This window comes from Pteronotus mesoamericanus, unplaced genomic scaffold (assembly GCF_021234165.1).
Source record: "Pteronotus mesoamericanus isolate MK-2021 breed Mesoamerican mustached bat unplaced genomic scaffold, CSHL_Meso_final contig_2, whole genome shotgun sequence".
Taxonomy (NCBI): Eukaryota; Metazoa; Chordata; class Mammalia; order Chiroptera; family Mormoopidae; genus Pteronotus; species Pteronotus mesoamericanus.
In genome coordinates this window covers 27,429,400-27,448,367 of record NW_026555084.1, presented here as the reverse complement: position 1 = coordinate 27,448,367, position 18,968 = coordinate 27,429,400, and the positions used below count along the sequence as shown (strand labels likewise).

Here is an 18,968-nt window from a genome sequence, read left to right as displayed (position 1 = left end):
CTTGCCTTCCCCACTGCCAAGGACAGGCCAAGCTCCGAGGTGGTGTCCCAGCGTGCGGCGGGCTCTTGGGCAGCTGGGCACCGTGGGAGTGACGGCCTGGCGGGGCCAGTGCTTAGCCTGCTGCAGAGTCCCCAGCCTGTGTGCTGGTAGCATCAACAAGCAGCTCTGCTGCAGCAGCTCCCGGAAGCTTGTATTTTCCTCTAAAAACATCCTGTCCTGAGGGGCGTTCACCTCAAAGAGGAGGAAGGAAAACACAAGCGAATGCATAGAAACCACTGGAGGCCGTGGGCCAGGCCACTCTGCTTAGCGAGGTTCAGCCAGCTCCGAGGGCGACTTGGGGTGGGGCCGGGTCTAGAGCAGGCCTGTGGTTTGCCAGGGCTGCATGCAGGGACTCCCGTCCTCACCTCTGCTGTGGCAGGGCCCGTTATCTGATGTCGAGGCCCGGCAGCTGGTGGACTGGCCACACGCGCACGCACCTGGCAGGGCTCTGTGCAACCATGGCAACAGCCCTGTGCTGGCAGGCAGGACCGAAGCCTCCTGGTCCACGAGGGTGTGGCCCAGCCAACCCCAGCCCTCTAGCTCAGCCACGCTGTGTTCGGGGGTGGGCGTCTGGCACAAGGCGTCCAGTGCGCTGTGGGCGGGGAGCTTTCGGGCTGTCCTCTGAAGAGCACCATGTCCTGGGCAGCAGGGCTCCGGGCGGGGGGGTTGGGAATGAAAGGGCACGAGCCCAACTCGGGGTGTGTCTGCAGGGGCAGGGTCTGCAGGAGCCCACAAATTGAGGCCTGTTTGGTAGGCAAGCAGGTGCCCTCTGGGAGAATTTTCGGGGCCTGCTTCCCTCTGGAAAGTTTATTCTTACGGTCCCAGCCCTTGGGGGAGCTTCCCACTCAGCAGCTGACCAGCCTCCTTAGCACTCACATGCCATTGGTGCTGGACGGTGGACGCCAGCTCTAGGCACCGAGGCTGAGGGAGCCGTGGGGCTGCCTGGTGGGCCCTGGAGCCGGGGGAGGAGCCCGGAGGAGCTGGTCGAGGCCAGAGTAGGTGCGCAGGGCCAGGGTGTGGACGGAGCCTGGCCTGGAGCTGGCAGGCCTGGCCTCTGGCAGTGTGGGGGAGAGAAGTGAGAACTGGAAGGGCCTTCTGAGCAGATTCTCTGTGCGGGGTGGCATGGGGACTAGGCCGAGGAACGGAAACCCAGCCGGCACTGGGCTCCCCCAAGCCGTGTGTCCTGGCATGGGCCTGGCCGCCTGCCCAGAGGAAGGGGTACTTTGTCTGATGAGCACAAAGGTGCCGTTTGAACTGGTGGCGGCCCTGGCTTTGCCTGGTCTTTCTGATGCCCAGAGTACTGCAGGTAGGCAGGAGACAGGTAGGAGGAGGTGCAGGGTCCTAGGTGCCAGGCAGGGTGCCCTGACTCTGAGCAGTGGCCTCAGCTCCCGCAGCCTCTGTGTGCTGCTGGGACCCCCTGCCCAGCCCCAGCCAGGGTGCTCTGTCCAGTGCTGCCACATCCTCCCTAAACCCTGGCTCAGACGGGGCAGCCACACCTACCCACACTGCGAGAGACCCAACTTTGAGGACCTAGCTCTCATGTATGGGACAGAAATGGTGCAGGGTGCAGTCTCAGACCTCGGGGGGCAGGGGTGAAGACAGAAGGGGAACACATAGCAACGTCGGGTCAGGGCGACAGCCAGTGGCCCTCATGGGGGATCCTGCTCAGACAGGGAAGGTAGGAAAGGCTTTTAGGAAGAAGTCTCGTTTACGGCGAGGCCTGAGAGATGGATGGGAATTGGCTGAGCCAAGGTGGGGAGAGTCCTCCACGCAGAGGGCACAGCATGGCCCTTGGGGCCAGCAGCCCTCAGTGGTTAGACACAGTGAGGCGGGGAGGGGTGAGCGTGGCCGGCATCGCTGGAGACCCCAGGAGCCCATCTAGGGGCCCCTGGCACTGGCTTGGTGGAAGGCTGTGTGGCTTTAGGTGACTTTCTCGACCTCACGTCCATCGTGGTTAAATGGGAAGGGTAATGCCCGCCTCAGATTGGTTGTCACGTAACATTTATAAAACTGTTTTCACCTCTGCGCCTTGGTGGGGAGAACAGTGATTATCAATAGCCCACCTTTCTGTCTGGTCAGGCCCTGTCTGAGAAGGAACAGGCTCAAGATGTGGCTCTGCCACTCCTTCTGGGGGCTTGTCCCCAGGGGCCTCTCCCTGGCTCCAGAGCAGCATTAGGAACCCCCGGGGAGCGGGGAGTCAGGAGGCCGAAGTCAGCCTCGGGCAGATGAGTGCGGGAGGCACACAGCGGCTCTCCAGGCCCCGGGGAGCCGAGAGGCCTTCATTCAGCAAGTCTTGGCGACTGTCCCAGAGCCTGGACAGGCAGAGATGACTGACAAGCCTATTATGGCCTCCAGGACCCCCAGGCTGACCTCTGCACCAAGTGGGCATCTCTGCCTGCTAGGCTGATGGAACCCAACCCAGGTCGCGGTCCTTTCCAAGGGACTGACCCTGGGACTGAGGTCAGCCTGAGCCACCATCCTGGCAAAGGGCAGGAGGAAGAATGGAAAGGTGTGGGGCAGGGAGGAAGAGGCGAGAAAGGTACCGAGAGAGAAGAGCAGGCCCGGGTGGCTGGGCACGGCCGTGTCCGATGGCCGCCAGTAGGCAGGCGGGGTGTGGCGAGAACACCAGTAACGGGCGTCCGAGGACCTGCTGGAGCATTTGTAGGGTCAGGGAAACACTGGCTCTGGTACTACCTCTGACCAACCAGGCTGGAGAAGGGAGAGAGTGACTCTAGGGCTGGGCCTCCCTCCCCTGCAGCCTCTCATCCAGTCCATGGTGACCACAGAGCCTTTGCAGGACAGTGGGTGGAATCCCCGCTCTGCACTAACTAGCCATGTGACCTTGAGCAAGGATCTTCTCCGTGCCAGACTTTCCTCATTTGTCACGTGGGGATAGTCATTGTACCTCTGTCATGGACTTGTTTTGGAGCATGAGTTACACTCTGTAAGGTGCCTCAAGCCATGCCTAGCACCGTGGTGAACACTGAGCTGTCATTAACAGGTGCTGTTCCCTCAGCCTGGCACATAGTAGGAGCTCAGTAAATACACACTGATGGAGTGTGTCTGCTGATGGCAACCAGCTGAGAATCCTGGTGTGTGCATGGGGTGGGGGGCGGCAGCGCGGGGCTGGATGCTTCTGCAGACAGCCCCCTGCCCCAGGGAGGCCTTCCTGGGAGGGCCTGGTCAGGCCCCACATGCTCCCCCAGCCCCAGTCTTGAGGCCAGAGGAAGCAGCAACTTTCTTCTCTGGGAAAGTGTTGTGGGGCTCAGGCGTTTGGGGGTTTTCAGAGTCAACCGTCAGAGGCGAGGGAGTTTCTCCGCTGGCGGTGGCAAGGGCTCTCAGGGTGCAGCGAGCAGACCGCTGCGGTCTGCAGGGAAAATGCCGGTCTGCAGGGAAAATGCCGACGGTGTTTATTTTTTACCTGAGCCTGCAGGAAGTTGGGAGGGGGGCGCTCTAAGAAGGGGAAGGGGGGCAGCCCAGCCAGGCCCAAGCTCAACTTCAGAGCAGAGCAGACCTACCTCAGGAGTCCCTCATCCCTCCCCCCGCCTGCCCAGCCCTGCCCTCGGGGCCCCTGCCTGGCCCCTGCCTGGCTCCAGCCTGGCTCCAGCCTGCTCAGGGAGGGGAGGCATGCCGGCACGCCGGCACGGCAGCCAGGAGTCTCCTGCCGGGGGCTGGTGGAAATATCCCAGAAGGATGGGGACCACCCCCAGGACAGGAGATTTGGAGCGCAGCAGGGGGAAGGACCACCTCTGCAGAGATTGTAGCAGACATGGCCTCCCAGTCCCCAGGCTCTGAGTCCTGGGCCCGTCCTGGAGTCAGGAGCAGGGAAGGGGGAGAGGTTCTGGGGGACACAGCAGGCAAAGGCAAAGAACAGGGGTCCTGGTCAAGGAGTATGGACTGCTGTTGAGTCTCTCATTCATTTATATATCCCACGGTGCTGTGAGCACTTTGATGAGCGTCCAGCTCTGCGCTTGGCACTCTGCCCTCAGAGGCAATAAAGGTGAGGTTGAGTGCTGGCTGGTGCAGCTCAGTGGGCTGCGTGCCGGCCTCCAAATGGAGGGGTTGCCAGTTCGATTCCCAGTCACAGCGCATGCCTGGGTTGTGGGCCAGGTCCCCGGTTGAGGGTATGTGAGAGGCAACTGATCAGTGTTTCTCTCCCTCTTTTTCCCTGCTTACTTTCTTGAAAAAGGAAAGAAAGAAAAGAAATCTGAGGCTGTGCTATCAAGATGCTCGGGGCCTGGTGGGGAGAATCGACCCAGACCTCCTTCTCTCGGAGGCTAGGAAGTCACCAGCAGGGGAAGGAGAGGAGGGGCGCTCCCGTCCATATACACACGGAGCCTCAGACAGCCCCGCCCTGCTGTCTGGGCCGCCTGGCCCCGGGACAGCCTTGTGCTAAGGCCGTGGAGCAGGACGTTCCCCTGGCGGAAGGGGGTGTGGGCACTGGGCCCTGTGCCAGACAGTTGCCCCGGCTCCCGCCGCCAGGCACGGAGGGGCTGCAGAGGGAGGTTGCAGGGCGGCCGGCACGAATGTGGGGAGGACCAGCCAGGCCCTCCGTGCCCTGCCCTGCAGCCCTGGCCACCTCGGGGCCTCCAGCTGCCAGCAGGCTCTCTGCTCCACCCTGCCCACCTGGCACCTCTCCTGTGCTTCGGCTGCAGAGTCTTGTTTAATGAGGCTTTTCCCCAGTTCCCAGGGAAGGCTGGTAGACAGGGTGAACCCTTTGTCCACCAGGCAGCACCTCGCACCCTACCCCACTGGCCATCACCCACATACCTACCAGGCCAAAGGCTGGCCGAGCTGAATTCTGCGGTTTCCGAGGCCTGGCCTAAGCTGTGCTGTAACCTGGGGCTTGACCAGCCTGGCCAAGGAGGGTCGGCTCTAGCCCTCCCTCAGAGCTTCCTGGCCAAAGCTAGCCCTCCTCAGGGAGGCAGTTTGCTGAGCAACCCACTGTGGAGCCAGTACCCACCCCTCCAATCCTGCTCCAGGCAGAGTGGGGCTATGGGACTATCTTCCTACAGCAGGCACCTGGGACCCCAGGCTCTGCTGCTGAGAATTCGCAGGGCCAGAGGTGCCCACCCAGCAGCCAGGCTTACGGCCCTGATGGCCAAAGCGCCAGGGCCGAGACTGGGCACCAGGGTCTTCTCTGAAGCAAGAGCTTAGACTCAGAAGCCCCCTGTGATCTGGACAGACCTGTGGAGGGATTTCATTCCACCCGGTGGGCCAGGGCTCCCGGCGTGTGGACCCTCAGGCTCTGTCACCCTGGCTGCCATGAAGCCAGCTCAGGGCTGATGCCGTCTGGCGACTGCTGACCAGGAACCTATCAGTAAAACGTCCCCAGAGGCTTCCAGAAAGCTCCCCACCTTCATGGGCTCCATGGGGAGCAGTTCCTGCTCCCCAAAATTCCAGGAGATAAAGCAGGACTTCTGTACCTGTGGCCAGTGAGGTAGGCAGGGCTGATATACTCATCGCCATTTTATAAGGGGTAGACTGGCCCAGGATCCCATAGTGAAAAGGTCAATGCAAAGGTCAGCGAGCCTAGAGCTGGGCTTCCCAACTCACCTCATGTCGTGGCCCACTTAGAATGTGTCACTGGAGTGGCTGGAGAAGGCGGCTAGAGGCTGCCGCACGAATGGGAAGTCCTGGGCATGGTGAGCCGGAGGAGTGGGGTTCAAGCGGGAGTGGGGCCTGGTCTTGCGGAGCTCTGGAGCTCGAGGCAGGGGAGTGACGTGACCTGACCTGTGTGGCTGGCGGTGGGGCAGGAGGGGCTGCAGCCATCCAGGTGAACGTGGCCGTGGCTTGGACTGGGTGGGAGACCAGGAGGAAGGAGGAAGTGGTTGGATTCTAGATAGATTCTGAAAGTAGAGCCACATGGATTTGCTGACAAATTGGACATGGGGTGTGAGAGAAAAAGAAGAGTCAAGGATGACTCCGAGGTGTTTGGTCTGAGCAACCGGGAGACTGGAGCTGCCGTAGTTGAGGATGGAAAGGAGCGTTTGAGGCGGGAAGTCAAAGGCTGGGAGTTCCTGGGAGGGGTGGGTGCTGGAGATGTCATCGCGGGGCCATCAGAGGAAGGCCCTTCACGCCAGGCGCCCGGGGCAGAACACCTGGGAGTGAGGGCCAGTTTCCAGTCAGGTCACGGAGAGGGTGAGGAGGCAGAAACGAGGCTGAGAAGGAGCAGCCTGTGAGGATGGAGGGTCCTCTGGCGAGCGTGGTATCCTGGAAGCCTAGAGAAGAGGCCATTTCAAGGAGGGAGAAGTCAGTGGTGTCCAGTGCTGCCGAGAGGTCAGGTGACATGAAGACTGAGAACTGACCGCCAAGTTCAGCAATGTGGACAGCAGAGAGACCTCGACAAGAGTCTGGGGAAGTGACAGGGCAGGTGACTGGCTAGGTGGGAGGGAGGACGAGCACCGAAGGCAGTGAATGCGGACCCGTCAGCTGAGGTTTGCAGGAAAGGGGAGCGAGACGGGAGGTGGTGACTGGGGGAGATGACAGCCAGTTGGCACCCAGGCGGGAATGAGACTGGGCTTGCAAAGTGCTCGGCCCGGTGCCCGGCCTGTGGCGGGTACTCAGAGTATAGGGATTTCCCACGTGTCCACGTACCCCATGGCCGGCCGGCCCACTCCTCTTCCCAGCCTCCCGCAGGCCTGAGGAGCCTCCGTCCCACCTTCCATCCCCGCACCCACCCAAACCATCACACTTGTGTCTGAGTTCATTGCGGAAATAAAAGAAAGACTAAGAGTGGCAGTAGACCCCCAGCTTGCTAAGGAAGCCTGGCCTTGGAACAGCAACAGGAAAGTCATAACACCCGAGGCCTGGGGACAGAGTGGTCCTGTCGTCGCCCTCCCCAGGAGATGCTGCCAGGGGACTGCCAGGCATGCCTGCATCTCCAGCCAACTGCCATTTGGCATCGTGGGGCCCAGGTGCCTGGCCCGTGTGAGGCCCAGCCCCGGGGGCTGGGGAAGCCCTGCGCGCCCCTCGCGCCTGTCAGCCCTGTGGGCGAACAAAGGCTTCTGCGCGCCCTTCCTCATCACCTGACACTGAGTAATTGAGCTTGTGGGTATTGTCTGGCTTTATCCTCACATCTCACAACCCTCCGATTGTCTCCATCTTAGGAGGAAACAGATGATCAGATAGTGTAGTAAGTTCTTGAAGACAGCACATTAGAACTAGGGTCTGAAGGTGGTTGGCCTGCTGTTCGCCAGGCTCCCCGCGGAGAGCCCTTCCTGCGGCTGCTGGAGGGACGCTCACCTGCCCAAGGCGGCCCGGGGCCTCTAGTCAGAGGGAAGGTATCAGGCTCGGGAAGGCCATGGTGCCCTGTCCACACCAGTAGCAGAGGAGGAGCCACCACTGCTGGGACATCAACCCCTGTCTGCCTGAGGACAAAAGGAAGGCTGATTAGCCCTGTTTTGTCAGGTTGTTCCTGGTGGACAGGTGGGATGAGCAGGAGACTGATGGGTGGCAGTGGTGGCACCTTCCCCAAGCCCAGAGGGGAAGGCGGCAGCTTGTGGCCCAGCCTCAAGCTCCCCTGAGGGCCAGAATGTGGGGAAGCCGGTGGCCAGGGCTGGTGCTGCAGGCTGCGGGAGCCTGTGCCCGCCTGGTAGCCTCAGCCTGGACCCCCTAGAGCCAGTGCCAAGAGGCCCGGGCCAGGCCTCCTCACAGTGAGCTTGCCTAACCTTTCCCCAAACCTGGTGATGAGGGACCATGAACCCCAGCCATCACGCAGGACAGGAAACCAAAGCCCAGAGATGTTGAGGAGTCTGGCTACATTCAGCTAGTGGGGGACTGCACCCATAGGGTGGGAAGGAGCCCGGACCACACTTTGTTACTGTCTTGCCCCAGAGATGTCCCGTTTTTTTCTGTGCCATGGGTCAGAAGCCACGCCTCTGTGCTCAGCCAGCGGTGTCCGCACAGCTGGACTTTTCTGAGTGGAGCCGAGCCTCAGCTGTGGAGGTCTCCAGGGCCGTGGCTGGCACAGGTGTGCCCTGGGGCCGGGCAGAGCGGGGCCCTGGCCCTGAGCAGCAATTTCCGTCGCATGGGGAGCCCCCTTCTCAGCCTGACTGAGTCACCTCATGACAGATCCATGTGACTAGTGTGAAAAGTAAGAGTCCTGTGGTGTTGAGGAAACAGGAAGTGTGGGGCTGGGCGGGTTGGCCCTGGAGGGAGCCTGGCTTGGCCTGGCCCCTCCCCCGAGTTAAGAGGGCTGAAGGGGGCTCTTCCCTGTGTCCACCGATTCTGTTAAGCCTGGGGTGGGACAGGGGTCAGACTCAGGACCCCCAGTCTGGGGGCTGGAGGGGGAAGCAAGCTCCTAGGGTAGGTCAGGTTCTCGGACCTTGTCCTGACATGTATGGGGCCAGAGGCCCTGAGCGAGTCGCAAGGCCTCAGAAATGGGGGTACATCCAGACCGGAGGCAGGAAGAACTCCCTGGACGGGGAGGCACGCCCCCTGGAACTGAGTGCACAGGAGGATGGAGGGGTGCTCTGGGAGGAGTGGCTGCTGGGGCCGTGCCTTGGCAGCGGGGGCAGGAGGGCTGGACCACTGGGCACAGCTTGGTTTGAGGGGCGCCCCCTTCTGTGGGGCCTGTGGTTGGGACCGCCCCCATTTTGCTTTGACAGTTGGGCTGCCCACACACACAGCTCATTGGGGCTCTGCCTACGTGTAGCCCCAGCCCCGTGCCTGCCTCCCTCAGGTCTCCCCACATTCACCCATCCTCCTCGTTTTTCAGCACAACAAGACCAGTCAGCCCGCCCATGGAGTCCCCCAACTCTCTCCTCTCTATGAGCATTTCAGCAGCCCACACCCGACACCTGCACCGGCCGACATCAACCAGAAGCAAGGTACAGACCTGAGATGGGGAAGGGCCCCATGAGACAGGTGGCTCGGCCCTTTTTACAACCGGAGAACCTGGGGCTATGCAAAATGAGGAGCCCCCACCCCCAAAATTCCAGAAAGATGGTTCAGGAGCCTGGGGGTACCAGAGGGCTGGGTGAGGTGGTGCCAGGTGAAAATTTGAAGGCTGCAGGTTGAGGTAGGAACCTCCCAGTGCCATTATGAGACCAGGCATCTGTGCAAAGCTGATAACTATAAAACTTGCAGCCTTTCCCTCCCCCAGTGAGAAAATGGAAAGTGGTGGTTGTGATGGCTGATTCACCTCAGCCTCAGGCAAAGTCATTCTGAAATCAGCCACTGTCGACTGTGGGAAACCTGCTGACTCAAAGGGGGGTGAGGGGTGGCTTGGAACTCTGGCTCCACTGGCCAGGTTCCCCCAGACTAGGGGGCCCCCAGCAAAGAGGCCCCAGTTGCAGGCTAGTGGTAGCGAGGCCTGGTGTCCCATTCCAGAATGACTCCAACTCTGCCACTGGCAAGCCAGTGTCCTTGGGCAAATCACCCACCTCCTGTGCCCTTGGTCCCCTAGCCCGTAAGCAAAGCTGCTCCGCTGGGAGAGTCCTGAATAAAGCTGTATGTCTGGTACTCTAGCAAGGGGGGCGGGATCTTAGAGGCCCCGCACAGGAGGCTGTGGGGTGCAAGATGTAGCTAAAGGGGCTTCTGAGTCAGGCCCGCTCACTTGGCCCCCTCTCCACTGCAGTTCACAGGCCTCTGCAGACCTCCGACCTCTCTGGCTTCTATTCTCTGACCTCAGGCAGCATGGGACAGCTCCCACACACTGTGAGCTGGTGAGTGTGGGCCCGGTGGGAATGGGGCGCCTTGCTCTGACTGGACCCGTACCAGCCCTTCTGTTTTCCTCCTCCATCCTGTGCTGAGCACTGTTGCCCCCTCTGTATAGGTACCAGGGCTGGCCAGCAGCTCTGTCCATTCCCCTCGTAGCCTGACACACTCCCTTTAGGAAAGCAGACTAGGCTATGGTCTCAGCCCTGTTGCCCCTGAACTCTGCTTCAGTGTCTGAGACTTGAACGAGAGAACCTTGGGCTGCCCAGGGCCATATGAGTGAGGAGGAAAAGGTAGGTCTGAGCAGGGAGGTAATAGCAAGAATGGCCACGGGAGAGGCTGTTGCTTCCCAGCCACCTGGTGTGCAGGACACTCCCCACTTGCCTAAATGCCTGCAGCTGCCCGGTCCCTTCCTTGGCCGAGCTGCTTGAGAGGCAGGGTCCCTTCCTTGCCCCTGGGGTGCCTACTTGAGCCCAAGCCCCTAGCCAGGAAAAGCCGCCTGTATGAACCCTGTCAGTAGGTCCAACTCTGGGCCAGAGGGCCTGTCTTCGGCTGGAGTTGTGTCTCACAGCCTAACTGGTCCTTTGCTCAGCAACCGCAGTGTAACGTGAGCAGGTCTTGAGCCTCTCTGGCCTGGGGCAGTCACTTAACAGCAGGAAAGCTTGGCTTCCCAGGAAGGCAGCGTAGGCCAGAGGCCCGACCTAGGCGCCCGCCGCATGCCCTTTATCCATGTTTAGCTCATCTCTCTCTTTCTGGATTCTCCCTGGACAGAGTTCCACTCTGAAAACAAACCAGGGCTATGCCCACAAGTACCCCCAGGTCTGAGGTGTGCCAGGCAAGGATCTGGGTGCCAGAGCAGCACTGCCGAAGCTAGCTGATCCCAGAACTCAGTCCACCTGGTGCACAGCCCAGGCAAGAGACCAGCCAGTGGCAAGGCACTGTTAGCAGTGCTCTGACTGGGGACTGTGGGAACCCAAAGGGACACCTCATCCAGCTTGGGATCTCAAGGGCTTTGGGGAGAAGGGGTCATTTAGGATGACAGGAGCCGAAGCAGGCAAAGTGGGGCAGGAGGAGCACAGTCCTGGCGGTGTCAATAGTGGGTGCAGAGGTCCTAGGGCAGGTGTCGACTCGGTACTGACAGGGACATTTCATGTCAGGAGGCAAGGCAGGAGGGGATCTGGGGGCCTGTTGAGCTAGCTCCCAGGGGAGAGTGGCCTTTTCTACCCTTGAAGCAACAGTGCAAGCCTGTAGAGGGAAATAAGTGCAGCACAAATTGCCCTCTGGTGGCAGATGCTTAAAACACACCCTGGAGTGGTCCAAGCAGAAGCCAGTGTACCTCACACTCTAGGGTCAGGCTGGAGCACAGAGGGAAGTCCTTCCCCACATAGGGCCAGTAGCAAGACTGCTAACAGCTGTCTCTCCCAACCACAGGCCCAGCCCTCCTCTCTACCCCTTGTCCCCCTCCTGCGGATATAGACAGCACTTCCCTGCCCCCACTGCTGCCCCTGGCGCCCCCTACCCCAGGTGAGTCCCCTGCCCTGCAGCCAGGCTCCTGCTTCCTGTTGCCCAGGCTTCAGTGCCCACACAAGGCCATGCCCAGGCCACTGCTTGCCCTGTGCTAGTCGTTTGTCCATCCGTCTGTCTGTCATTCTGCAGCCCCTTGCTGCCCTGTGCCTGAGAATGAAACCAGTGGGACTGCAGGAGGCCTGAGCCCAGGCCCAGCTGTGCAACAGAGCACCACAGAGCAGCCAGGGACAGTGCACGTGCGCGGGTGCTCGTGCTCCTGCCTTTGCACACGTGAGTCAGTCCGTGTGCAGGTGTGTGTGCACTCACCCCTGCTCTGCATCCCTGCTGAGGGCAGGGCCGGCCAGGACTCTCCTGGGCGTTCCCAGCGCTCTGCCTAGGCTGAGGCAGCGTTTTTACATGCGTCTCCAACCTCTCGCCTGCTTAGGGACCCCACAGCTGTGTAAGCAAGGGGCAGAGGGGTATCCATAGAACAGAAAATGAAGCGGGAGGTGCGTCTGTGTGTGTCCCTTTACTGAGCTCACTCCCTCAGTGAAAGATACATGCTAAGTATGGAACAAGGAATTCAGCAGACATTTCCAGCCCCACCGAGTTCACGGGGTAGGAGCGCCAGCAGTTGAATGAGCTGTGCTATGTGGGTGATGGGGAAGCCCCAAGGAGACCCCAGCCAGATCTGCTGGGTCACAGAGCTTCGTGAAAAGGGTTAGTATCTCCTGGGTGAGTGGGACAAAGGGAACAGCAGTAGTTGGGGATGACTGGGGGTGGGAAGTGACAGGAACTGGGAAAAGATGGGGCTAGAATGTCAGCAAAGTGGTCACGCAGGGCTCTGTGCAGTGGGAGAATTTCAGCAAGAGCAGCCAGGAGCACTCGGGTGTTTTTCAGAGGTTGGGTGGAGAGAGTCCTAGAGGAGTCAGGAGAGTGAGGAAGCCCACAGGGCAGTCACAGGCTCATGCGGCTGAGCTGGCGAGGGCAGGAGGTGACAAGGGGAGAGATTCAAAAACTATTTAGGCCTTGATTTACAATCACCTAAATGATGTCTAAGATTTTTGCAGCCTTGTCTGTGTTATGTGTTGGGAGCAGGTATTTGTATGTATCAGTGTGTTTGTATGCAGGCTAGTGGGTGGGGTATCTGTTCACCTGTCCTCGTCTACTGTGCTGGGCCTCTGTGTGTCCCAAGGTCTGGCCTGTACACACCTGGCTCAGTGTTAACTTTCTTTCTGCTTCTAGGTTCACCCACCCATCCCTGATGTTAGGTTCTGGCGTACCTGGTCACCCAGCAGCCATTCCCCACCCAGCCATTGTGCCCACCTCAGGGAAGCAGGAACTGCAGCCCTACGATCGCAGCCTGTGAGTGAAAAGGCACATAGTGGGGAGGAGGGAGGGAAACGGGTGAGCAGACCCCAGGCTCCCATCCGTTGTCAGCCAGGATACACATTTCTTCCACCAGGCTGAAGGCCTGCTGCCTGGAAGCTCCAAGGACTACCAGAGAAGGCCTCTGGTCAAACTGTCTTGTGGCTTTTGCCACTGACCACTGTTGTTTTGAGCCTCAGAAGCAATGAGGGAGTGGGTGGAGTAGGAAACAAAGATTTAGGTTAAGCCAAGATAGGAGGGGCTTAGAAGTTCTTATACATGCTTTCCTTACTTAGCTGCCATATGCCTGTAAGGAACAGTTACTTAACTCTGCTCATCAATTTTGGAGCAGCTTAAAAAAAATAGCATTTATAAAAGCCAAAGTATCCATGCACTTACACGTAGAGGACACAGTAGAGGAGGGTGGTATCATTAGGTGGGCATTGTGGGAGCTCCCAAATGATCTGGACATGTGCCCTTCAGGAAGACACAGGCAGAATCCAAGGCAGAGAAGGAAACCAAGAAGCCAACCATCAAGAAGCCACTCAACGCCTTTATGCTGTACATGAAGGAGATGAGAGCCAAGGTCATCGCAGAGTGCACACTCAAGGAGAGTGCTGCCATCAACCAGATCCTGGGCCGCAGGGTGAGGCCACGGGCAGATGGGCTGGCAGGGGCGGCCCCTGACCACCTTCGCCCTGGTACAGCCTGCTGACTCCCTGCTGCACCCCTCTGCCCCTCCTTCCCCTTTGCAGTGGCACGCACTGTCACGAGAAGAGCAGGCCAAGTATTACGAGTTGGCCCGCAAGGAGAGGCAGTTACACATGCAACTATACCCAGGCTGGTCAGCGCGAGACAACTATGTGAGTGGCCAGCAACACACAGTAGGGATGGGTAGGGGGAACCTTCAAGATTCCATGCCCCAGGGCGCAGTCTCAGCAAGAAAAACAGGGCTACCGTTCCAAAGGCTCAGAGGAGGGGAGGTGGTGGACTGGAGGTTCAAGGCCTCCCACAGCTAGCTCAGAAGAGGATCGAGCAAGGGGAGCTGCCCATAAAGGCAGGCCTGTGTCCTTTTTTCCACCCAGGATCTACTCCCACTCCCTGCATGGCTACTGCCCTATATTTGATTTGGGCTCATGAGCAGAAGGGAGGAAGGGACCTGGAAATTACCTCTTCTATTCAAAATAGAGACCAGTGTGGGAAAGGGAGGAGGAGCCCCTAATTGCCTCATGGTTTACCTAGCAAGAACTGCAATCAAATGCTAGGGCCCCCAGGCAGAAAGAGACTGTGCCTGGAACCCCAGCCACAGCCAGGCTAGGCAGCGGCAGGCTGCAGGTATCCCAGCCACTCTCTCACTGGGGTTGGTGTCCACCTCCTCGACCTGAGGATTCTCTCCCTTTGTTTCCTGCAGGGGAAGAAGAAGAGACGGTCCAGGGAAAAGCATCAAGAATCCAACACAGGTGAGGCCTTCCCTCAGCAGTAGCCAGGCTCCTCTCCAGGTCCCCATTTGACAAGCATCACTGGTCCGGCCCAGAGGGCGGGGCAGAGTATTCAGCCATGAACCTTCAGTGCCTGGGCACTGGGCTCTCTGGAAACAAGGCCTGCACCTCACAAGTCAGATCCCTACTTGAGGAACAGCTATGCTAAGTTCTAGGGAGGACCGGCAGAAGCCATTTCACATAGCAGTGGTGTGTGGGCCCATCACCTTTGCCACCTCTGCCGTGCTCACAGCTAGCCTGTCAGGGAGAGCTAGTGAGGCACTGGCTGTATGATCCATGCTAAACTCAAGCACTGCATCCTGGCTGGTTCTGAGGTGGACAGCACGCTGTGTGGATGCCGACTTGAGCCAGACACCATGCCTAGGCCCAGAGTCACACAGCCTGATGGCTAGTGCCTGGTAATTTCTCTACCCCCACCCACTGGTTTTCATGGCAGTGCTATACGGAGGACCCAGGGAGCCCACACTGCTGCAAGTGCCCTTCATGTGGGTGGACTGCTGTCCCAACTCAGATCCACGTTCATGACTTTCTCAGCTGTGCTGCCCCCCATGCTCTGACTGGGGCAGGGCAGGCCTCGGCCCTTTTTCTGAGATTGAAGAATGGGTTTTGCTTTTCATCTGGGGAAATGGGTACAGCACGGGGCAGGGGAGAGGGGGTATGGGTTAAGCAGATATGGCGTTGGCAAAAATGAGGGTGGGGGGGAGGACAAAACGGCAGGGAATTTAGGGGTGGAAACGGCCCTAAAGCAGAAGAGGCTAGACCTGGATTCCTAAGAGCCTCCCTGGGTTCTTCTTCCAAAGTTCTTACGCTTCAAGGGGCCCCACAAGCCAGAGAGGAGCCAGCCTGACAGGGTCCTCTCTCTTCCCCACCATCCTTCCCACTGCCTCTTCTGCCCAACTGGGTGCCACGCACACCTTTCCTAATACTTTGGCTCTGGACCCTAGGGCTCCCGCTGGGGCTGGCTACGCCATGGAGAGGCCCTCTGCCTGTGGGGGCTGTGGGGTACCTGTGACTGGCTAACACTGATGTTGCCTCTTCTTTCTGGGCCCTGCTCTGCCCTGCTGCCTGCCTGCTCGCCCTCTGCCCTGCTCTGCCCCTCTGGCATGGCTGTGAGCAGACCCTGGCTCGCCTAAGAAATGCCGTGCTCGCTTTGGCCTCAACCAGCAGACGGATTGGTGTGGTCCGTGCAGGTGGGTTTGTCCCCACCACCATCTGCCCTTTGCTTCAAGCTGCTTCCCTGACTCTGCACATGTTCTGCTGGGCCTGCCTTTGCCCAACCCCCTAAGATACCTGCAGATTGTGAGCCCACACCTCCTAAGAATGGGAGTGAACACTGAACATAGATTGTAGGGACAATCACTTGGGTCTTTGTGGAAGGAGGGGAAAGAGACAATGTTCTAGAAGGGAAGGAAAGGTAGACTCAAGAAGGTAGTTCTCTGGTGCCTACAGTCCTCGGGTAATGATGGTTTGGTGCTAACCAGGCCTAGCTGGTCCTCAGTAGTCCTTAAAGAAAAACGTGGCTATAGTAGAGACCACCACAAATAGTCTGGATGCCATTTGTCCAAATAACTCGTCATCTGGTACCTACAGAGACCAGAGGGCTGGCGAGGAGCGCAGGCCCTGCAGCACTAACTGGGTGTTTCACCATACCACAGAAAAATGCTCATGTCTGTGAAAAGTATACCTACCAAGTGGCTAAAAGGTGCCTGTTTGGGTTCACATCAAGCCTGGTAGGGCCGAGGCTGAGGCTACTCCAAGACACTGACTCTAAGTTAGTTCACTGACTGTAAGGAATACTGTCCAGCCCCGCCCTCCATGCTCCTTGTCCAAGGGCAGAAAGGAATGTGGGGAATATGTGTGTCTGTGTATGCATGATGGGAGGCAACCCTATCCTTAGAGGAGGTCCTAATTCTACCCATTCTACACTACTCAAGAGAGACTGTCCAGAGAGCTCAAGATGGTAAGGATGGATAAGAATCACTGCCTTGGTTCTCCTTCCCCTTCTCTGCCTCTAACCTAGCTTTGAGCACTGGGATTGCTCAGCCCAGTAAGTGATGAGCAGTGCAGCCCCTTGCCTTAATGCAGATCTGAGCCCCACAAAAAACACAAGCAGCAGAGGCTCCATGGCCCAGACTAGGAGATGGCTCCTCTAGCAAACAATGCAGCCCGCAGGCCCCAGCTACAAAAGGTCCCTGTGCCACTGTGTGGCTGTACTGGGAACTGCACCTGTCCCAGGTCTGGCCAGGCGCAGCCGAGTAGCATTGCCGACTGAGGTCTGAAGGCGTAAACACATCACCCAAGTCCTGGGAAGAGGGGACAAGAGGTCAACTAGGCCTGTGCAAGGACAGCGTATTTTGGTTGTGGTGTATGACTATGAATTCACCCTCTGTTTACAGATAACTCTCTTCACTATTCCTAGGAGGAAAAAGAAATGCATTCGGTACTTACCCGGAGAAGGCCGCTGCCCCAGCCCCGTTCCTTCCGATGACAGTACTCTAGGCTGCTCCGGGTCCCCAGCCCCCCAGGATTCACCCTCATACCTCCTGCTGCCCCACTTCCCCACAGCACTACTTGCTAGCCCTGCGGAGCCGGCGCCTACATCACCAGCTCTCTCAGCGGCTCTCAGCCTCCCAGCCCCGTGGGCCCCCGCAGGCCCCCAGCAGTGCCCTGCAGAGTACACAGGTACAGCAACAGGAATTTCGGAGACAGGCAGCCTAGCATGCACAGGACACCTGGCCTCCAGGGACCCACTCTTTGAGAAGCAGAGACAGAGCCCCAAAGCATGTGGAAACCAGCCAGGGGCCCTGTTAACTCCTGAAGGTCCAGGTGGTGGTGATTTCAGAGGCTGCACAACTTCTGCCTGAACCTGGGGCCATCAATTCAGACTGCTCCAAGTGGTGCATCACATCTGTGTTAGCAGCTGATTAAGGGCACCTCCTGTGCCTTGTGGCAGCCTGCATCTATTCTTACTACCGTCCATCTTGCTAGCCGGATGCCCCCACCTCCCTTTTCTGCTACAGGTCATAGATGGGCTGGATTGAGCTCAGCTGCCTTCCCTACCCTGTATCCCCAGCACTCCTCCCCCTCCGCCACTGCTGCACCCTCCCCATACCAGGCACTGCATGGACCAAGAGCTGGTTTATCAAACATGTGGACCTGGCACAGCCACAAAGCTCAAGATGACCGTGCTTTTCTCAAGGGCCTAGAAAAGCCATGTTTTACAGAAAATTTGTATGCTGGACCAGAGAAACCCTGCCACATTCTCAGGAGCTTGTGAGTAGAGGGGATGGAATAGGCCTAACAGGAGCTAGAGTGACAGGCCTAAATAAGTTTAGGCCTGTCACTCTAGGCAACAGAAAAACCTGACACTACCTTAATCAGGCAAGTGTGAGTGGTGGGGACTATCTGGCTCTCTAGTTCAAATTACTTGGAAATGATTCCTGAGAAACGGAATCACCTAAGAAGCCCTGATAGCAAAGCCCCAAACCTGTTACTTGTGGCTGTAGTCAGCAGTTCAAAGTCATGGCCCAAAATCTGGTTTACATCCCTCCCCATTCTGAGAGCCTTTTTCACAGATCCATTTCCAGCTTATCCACCTCAGTCTAGCCAGCTCTTGGGCAGTGGTGAGAGGGCAAACCAAACCAGGCCAGCTTCAGTTTCCCTATGGGGCCTTGGGAAGGAGGACCATTACAGCCAAAACAAGGAGCCCAGAAAACCTCTAGTGGTGGACTGGGCTTTCACCACAGTCTGATTAATCCAATTCTGAGCCAAGCTTCAACCCTGAGCCTTTGGGGGGTATGAGGGGGCCTTTTTAATTTAACTTTTTTGTTGTTTTTAGGGGGTGGGGTTTTTTTTTTTTTTTTGGCCTCTTCACTGTACATAGCCTTAATCCAAAGAAAGAGGGCTGTCCCTGTACCCACGCATACCCCTCAACAAAAGCCTTTACTTCCTACTTTAGCCACTGGCTTCTGATTCCAAAGATCATATATTCTAGCATAGTGTTGCAGGAAGTCTTAAGGAAAAAAAGGGCCATTGTAGTATTAAAAGTATTTTTGTATTGTTAAAGCATCATCAAGAAAAACTTTTTAAACATGAGAATAAAGATACTTTTTACTGTGTGTGTCCCGTCCCCCACCCCTGCCAACCCCAAAGCTTGACCCTGAGAAAGAAAGGCTCTTTCAGGAACAGCATGATTATCCATTTCTTCACAGCCATGAAATTTGAGGTAAACTCTATTATGGTACACATGTTCGACTTTCAACCTGCGGAAGCTAGGGATTACTCTCATCTCCCTTTACGGGCTTGGGCCCTGCTGGGCTCGTGCTGGGCATAAGCTCCCATTCCAAGCCTTGCTTTTAACCCACCAATCCTAACAATTGATGGAGGCACAGACCAGCCAACCCATCCCTTCCCCTCCATTAGAATAGGTTGGAAACTGCTATTCACAGACCCTAAGATAATCCAGCTAGAAATAGGTGCACATGACCACTAGGCTCCATTTTCTCTGAGGGTCAAAAGAGGAATCACCCCATAAGTATATATTGGAGTACAAGGAAAATAAGCAAGTGTTTTCACATACTGCTATAAAATCCCAAAAGTTATTTAATAGAAACCTTTCCTCCCAGAGACTATTAAGGTGCTTGAAGTATCTTCATATTTTTATAGAAAACTTCTGAATTTGATAAATCTCCAAACTACTTAACAGTTTTTTACACCGCAGTTTCTATCACAGTGAAGTTCACTGTTACCTTTGAGACTCATCATGAATGTAGAAGGTGTCATAAAGCCACCTCAATAGTTTGATTAACCATTAGATAAGATACACTCAAGAACTGTATACAACAAGCAGCCACTGGGCCACCATCATTGTTAATTTTCACTGAATTATGTTTTGAT

General features: G+C 57.5%; 1 protein-coding gene across 2 annotated transcripts in view; it reads left to right on the top strand.

Annotated features, from left to right (window-relative positions):
* The window catches only part of TCF7 (transcription factor 7), a 31,259-nt gene extending 13,484 nt beyond the window's left edge, over nucleotides 1-17,775 (top strand). The window contains exons 4-11 of one of the 2 annotated variants that reach the window (XM_054568465.1): nucleotides 8,759-8,870; nucleotides 9,620-9,707; nucleotides 11,131-11,223; nucleotides 12,451-12,570; nucleotides 13,057-13,219; nucleotides 13,329-13,436; nucleotides 13,985-14,033; nucleotides 16,492-17,775. In XM_054568465.1, coding sequence (XP_054424440.1) covers nucleotides 8,759-8,870; nucleotides 9,620-9,707; nucleotides 11,131-11,223; nucleotides 12,451-12,570; nucleotides 13,057-13,219; nucleotides 13,329-13,436; nucleotides 13,985-14,033; nucleotides 16,492-16,571 — 813 coding nt within the window. In that variant the 3' untranslated portion in view covers nucleotides 16,572-17,775. Of the gene's footprint in view, nucleotides 1-8,758; nucleotides 8,871-9,619; nucleotides 9,708-11,130; nucleotides 11,224-12,450; nucleotides 12,571-13,056; nucleotides 13,220-13,328; nucleotides 13,437-13,984; nucleotides 14,034-16,468 lie in introns of both variants that reach the window. The other variant, XM_054568466.1, reaches the window with a different exon arrangement.
* Nucleotides 17,776-18,968: the final 1,193 nt, after the last annotated feature.